Source organism: Desmodus rotundus, chromosome 5 (genome assembly GCF_022682495.2).
Source record: "Desmodus rotundus isolate HL8 chromosome 5, HLdesRot8A.1, whole genome shotgun sequence".
In the NCBI taxonomy this organism is placed as follows: Eukaryota; Metazoa; Chordata; class Mammalia; order Chiroptera; family Phyllostomidae; genus Desmodus; species Desmodus rotundus.
The window spans coordinates 4,661,667-4,667,265 of record NC_071391.1 but is presented as its reverse complement, the minus strand read 5'-3'; the positions used below and the strand labels follow the sequence as shown (position 1 = coordinate 4,667,265).

Below are 5,599 nucleotides of genomic sequence, written 5' to 3'. Positions count from 1 at the left end.
GACGTCGGAAGCCGGGGAGGGAGGAGGGGTGCCCCCCCCCCGCCCCGCCAGCGGCTCCCGCTGCAGCTTGCTTGGCCCAGCCTCCCGCTTTCCCGCCCCCCCTTTCTCTAAAGCGAGCCCTCCCCACGCCTGGCAGGAGCTATATAAGGCGGAAGGAGGCAGGCGAAGGGGGCAGCGCAGCCGAGCGGAGCCCAGGAGAGGAGAGGAGAGGAGAGAGAGCCCGAGCAAGAGACTGGGAAGCAAGGAGGAGGAAGCTGCCGGCCGTCGGGACGGGACCGCAGGTGTTCGGAGCCCGAGCGGGAGCGCCTCAGCCGCCAGCCATGTACCGCTCCACCAAGGGCGCCTCCAAGGCGCGCCGCGACCAGATCAACGCTGAGATCCGGAACCTCAAGGAGCTGCTGCCGCTGGCCGAGGCGGACAAGGTCCGGCTGTCCTACCTGCACATCATGAGCCTTGCCTGCATCTACACTCGCAAGGGCGTCTTCTTCGCTGGAGGTGAGCAAACTGGGGCTGTCCGAGACCCGAGCTGGCGGACACCGGGACAGAGGAGACAAGGGAACCCGCGGGGCTTGCCGCATGTCTAGGGCAACGTGTTGGCCAGCTGGGGAGAGAAGGGGCTTGGGGGACTGAGGACCTCCTACTCTTCCTCCTGAGCTCTGTCCAGACTTCACCTTACTTCTGGGTGAAGGATAGAGAGCCTGGTTAGTGTCCCTAGTGCCAGACGTACGAGAGGGGAGCCAGGACAGAATGGCCCCAGTGCCCGCCAGTGCAGAGGCGCTCCGGGAGCCCGGAGAGGGAAGCCCGGGAAGTTGCAGAGATAGAGCCGCCAAAGCCTGGAGGAGCCCAGCCGCGGTTCGGGGAACTGAAAGGGCTTCTGCCGCGTTTGAAGCGCTCTCCGCGGTGCAGACAGCACCACAGGGTTTGCGAGGCGCTGCCCGTGGTGCTGAACGGCAGGGCGGCTTCGGAGCTCTGTCCGTGGTTCTGAAACCCGGGGACGCGGAAGCCCCGGCCCCGACTTAGAGGTCCAGCAACAGGTTCCCTGGGCAGGAACCGCAGGCAGTGGGTCAACAGGTGTGTGCAGAGGCAGGTCCGTGAGGCATTCCTCTAGATTTTCTGAAATTCACTCCACGTCTTCCTCACTTCTGCTTTGCATCCTAGCCTTACTCCTAACCCACCATGCCCTCTCGCCCTGTAGGCACTCCTCTGGCGGGCCCCACAGGGCTTCTCTCAGCTCAAGAGCTTGAAGACATAGTGGCAGCGCTACCTGGATTTCTGCTTGTGTTCACGGCTGAAGGGAAGCTGCTCTATCTGTCCGAGAGTGTGAGCGAACACCTGGGCCACTCCATGGTGAGTGCTGAGGGGCTCTCTCAGCTTGGGCTGGGGCACAGATGGGACACAATGAGCTTTCTGTTTCTGGAAATCTGAGAATTGCTCAGGAATTGCTACATGATGCTAGGTGTCAAGGGTTGGATCTTGATGCTTTCACTAATGGTCACCTCTTCTTCACCTTTCTCCAGGTGGACCTGGTTGCACAGGGTGACAGTATCTACGACATCATTGATCCAGCTGACCACCTAACTGTGCGCCAGCAGCTGACCCTGCCCTCTGCCCTGGACACCGGTGAGAACTCCTTCTTCCCTTCCTCAATCCAACCTCCCTTCTGCTGCCCTGCTCCTCCCCATCTGCTATCTCTCTCAGCCATTCACCCTCTTATTAGTTTTCTCTTCCCTCACCTAGATCGCCTCTTCCGTTGTCGCTTCAACACCTCCAAGTCTCTTCGGCGCCAGAGCGCAGGCAACAAACTAGTGCTTATCCGAGGCCGATTCCATGCTCACCCGCCTGGAGCCTACTGGGCAGGAAACCCAGTGTTCACAGCCTTCTGTGCCCCACTGGAGCCAAGATCCCGCCTTGGCCCTGGCCCTGGCCCTGCCTCACTCTTCCTAGCCATGTTCCAGAGCCGTCATGCTAAGGACCTGGCCCTACTGGACATCTCTGAGAGGTAAGCCCAGAGTGTTCAGGCCCCAAGAGGAAGGCAGACCAGAGATGAGGGGACCCTAGATTCTGGAGTCAGGGGCAAGAAGGATGGGATGTAAGGGGGCATAGGACCTGGGAGGGGATGAGATGTCTGGGTCAAGTAGGGAAAACAGAAAGCTGACCTCACCCTTTCCACTTTCCCAGTGTCCAAATCTACCTGGGCTTTGAGCGCAGTGAGCTGCTCTGTAAATCATGGTATGGACTGCTGCACCCTGAGGATCTGGGCCACGCTTCCTCTCAACACTACCGCCTGTGTGAGTGTCCAGAGAAGCCGGGGGCAAGACAGAGAGCTGGGGAAGGGCATGGGAGACCCGACAAAGAATGGCTCTGCTCAAGACTGATGCTGGGGAGATATGAGAGGCCACCAGTTTTGGATGCTGTAGGGTGAACATTAGGGTGAGGAGTCAAGGTGAGAATAGCATCAGAACTGGGGGACTCCAAGTGGTGAGGTCAAAGGTGGGGAGCTGAGTGGTTCAGGTTAAGCCCATCAGAAAAGGATGTCCATGGATACCCCAACTCAGTGGAGAGGTCAGTGGGGTGATAGTTTAGGTTATGTTGCCTGATGTGTGCCCTAACTCTGCATGTTTTCTTTCCCCTCAGTGGCTGAGAGTGGAGATATTCAGGCAGAGATGGTAGTGAGACTGCAGGCCAAGCCTGGAGGCTGGGCGTGGATTTATTGCCTGTTATACTCAGAAGGTCCAGAAGGCCCCATCACTGCCAATAACTACCCAATCAGGTGAGCTGCATGGCAGGAGGAGCCTGGGGGTGTGCAGGTGAGGTGGTCATGGAGGAGATACAGATCGGGGAACTGCTCTGGGAATAGACAGCAAATCCTTACAGGCTGTGTCTTCTCTCCTGTCCAGTAACACGGAGGCCTGGAGTCTCCGCCAGCAGCTGAACTCTGAAGACACTCGGGCAGCCTATGTCCTGGGTACCCCAACCATGCTGCCCTCATTCCCTGAGAACATCCTTTCCCAGGAGCAATGCTCCAGCCCTAACCTCCTCTTCACCCCAGCCTTGGGGGTTCCCAGAAGCACCAATTTCCCCAGTGCTCCCGAGATGGGTGCTGTCTCGACATCAGAAGAGCTTCCCCGACCTTCCAAAGAGCTGGGCTTCAGCTATCTGACATTCCCATCTGGCCCAGAGCCTTCTCTTCAAGCCGGCCTGAGCAAGGATCTTGTGTGCACCCCGCCCTATACACCCCGCCAACCGGGAGGCTGTGCCTTTCTCTTCAGCCTCCATGAGCCCTTCCAGACCCACCTGCCCACTCCATCCAGCTCCCTCCAAGAACAGCTGACTCCAAGCACCATGACCTTCTCTGATCAATTAACGCCCAGCAGTGCAACCTTCCCAGATCCACTGACTAGTCCACTACAAGGCCAGCTGACCGAAATCTCAGCCAGAAGCTATGAAGATCAGTTGACTCCCTGCACCTCCAACTTCCCAGACCAGCTGCTTCCCAGCACTGCCACCTTCCCAGAGCCTCTGGGCAGCACTGCACGTGAGCAGCTGACTCCTCCCAGCACAGCATTCCAAGCACACCTGCAAAGCCCCAGCCAAACCTTCCCAGAACAACTGAGTCCCAATCCCACCAAGACTTACTTCGCCCAGGAGGGATGCAGTTTTCTCTATGAGAAGTTGCCTCCGAGTCCTAGCAGCCCTGGTAATGGGGACTGCACGCTCCTGGCCTTAGCCCAGCTCCGGGGCCCCCTCTCTGTGGACGTCCCCCTGGTGCCTGAAGGCCTGCTTACACCTGAGGCTTCTCCAGTCAAGCAGAGTTTCTTCCACTACTCTGAGAAGGAGCAGAATGAGATCGACCGTCTCATCCAGCAGATCAGCCAGTTGGCTCAGGGCATGGACAGGCCCTTCTCAGCTGAGGCTTGCACAGGTGGGCTGGAGCCACTTGGGGGGCTGGAGCCCCTGGACTCCAACCTGTCCCTGTCAGGGGCTGGCCCTCCTGTGCTCAGCCTTGACCTGAAACCCTGGAAATGCCAGGAGCTGGACTTCCTGGTTGGCCCTGATAACATATTCCTGGAAGAGACACCCGTGGAAGACATCTTCATGGATCTCTCTACCCCAGACCCCAATGGGGGATGGAATTCAGAGGGTCCTGAGACAGCGGTCCCAGGAGGGGCCTTGTCACCTTGCAACAACCTGTCCCCAGAAGACCACAGCTTCCTGGAGGACCTGGCCACATATGAAACCGCCTTTGAGACAGGTGTCTCAGCATTCCCCTACGATGGGTTTACTGATGAGTTGCATCAACTCCAGAGCCAAGTTCAAGACAGCTTCCATGAAGGTGAGTCCAGCCCAAGTCCCTGTCCTGCCAGTGACCTGCTGAGTGGGATTAGATGAGTAAATTCCCCTCTCTGTGCCTCGACTTTATTAATGGTAAACATCGCCTGCTGCCCAGGGTAGCAGTGAGGCTAAGAACTAATAAAAAACAACATGGAAGTTCAGAACAAGTAGCCCTGGGGGCCAGGGGTTAGGGGTGTGGGGTAAAATGCAAGAGAATCCTTGACTAATGGTTTGTACGTCTTAACTCTGGGAAGGACCTAGATATACCATCACCACCCCGTTTGACATATGAAGACAATCGAGTTCCCAGGGTTAAAGACACTTGGCCAACACCACACACAAATTGATGGAAGAGGCATTAGACTCTTACCTCTCAGTATTCTTACCTCCTAAAGGAAATACAGAGGAAGAGTCTATGGATGTTTGCAAAAGTAAAGAGAGTGAGACTCATCCCCTGACCCCATCAGAGGCTCACTGCTATGGCTCCGTCCTTTCCCAAACTACAGCCATAATGTCAGTCCATCCACCCAAATCGCTCCCTTTCCTGCTGAACCTCTGGTGATCTTCCGGTCACTGGGCCAACATATTTGAAGCCCATGACACACCCTCAGCCTATCTTTCCTAATAAGCCTACTGATTGTCCTCTCTCTCTCTCTCTCCCTCTCCCTCTCTCTCTCTCTCTCTCTCTCTCTCTCTCTCTCTCTCTCTCTCGCTGCAGATGGAAGTGGAGGGGAACCAACGTTTTGAATAAGTCTGTGACTTAACGTCGTCAAGTATGGCATATTGTCATCAAGACGTGGAGCTGCTCTCCACCCCCCCGGGACTGTTGGGGGGATTCTAGGGGCTGGAGGGGGATATATCTGATTCCCCAGGCCCTGCAGGATTGGGTGAGGGGAGGAGGGAGGGCAAGGGAGGGGAGCTTCTTTTTAAAATTTAGAGACTTCCAGCAATCCCAGTTTCCATTTCAATCTGTATTCACTCGTAGTGAGTTTCCTTGAATGGGATTTCAAGCGGAGAACGGGGGAGTCTCACTTCCCCCACCCCGCGCTGCCCCATGGGCCTGGGCCAGTTCTCCACTCCTGGGGGCCAAGCCACCCCTGGGCCTTGGTGGGGGAAAGGCAGTGCCCATCGGGGCCAGCCTGTGCCCTGAGGGGCTCTTGACACCCACGTAGAATTCTCTACACACCAGTAACGGGATTTCAATTCCGATGGACTCTGCCGCCCTGGCGGCCCTTCTTGTGACTTTTGCGCCCCACGCCTGGGGTGG

At 57.1% G+C, this 5,599-nt stretch overlaps 1 protein-coding gene across 1 annotated transcript; it reads left to right on the top strand.

Moving 5' to 3' along the window:
* The first annotated feature begins 320 nt into the window (after nt 1-320).
* On the top strand, nt 321-5,135 carry NPAS4 (neuronal PAS domain protein 4). Its single transcript, XM_024574329.2, has 8 exons — nt 321-495; nt 1,196-1,347; nt 1,518-1,620; nt 1,738-1,999; nt 2,179-2,288; nt 2,635-2,770; nt 2,898-4,333; nt 5,051-5,135. The coding sequence occupies exons 1-8, from the start codon at nt 321-323 to the stop codon at nt 5,077-5,079; spliced, it is 2,403 nt and encodes an 800-aa protein (XP_024430097.1). The 3' UTR covers nt 5,080-5,135.
* The last annotated feature ends 464 nt before the right edge of the window (nt 5,136-5,599 follow it).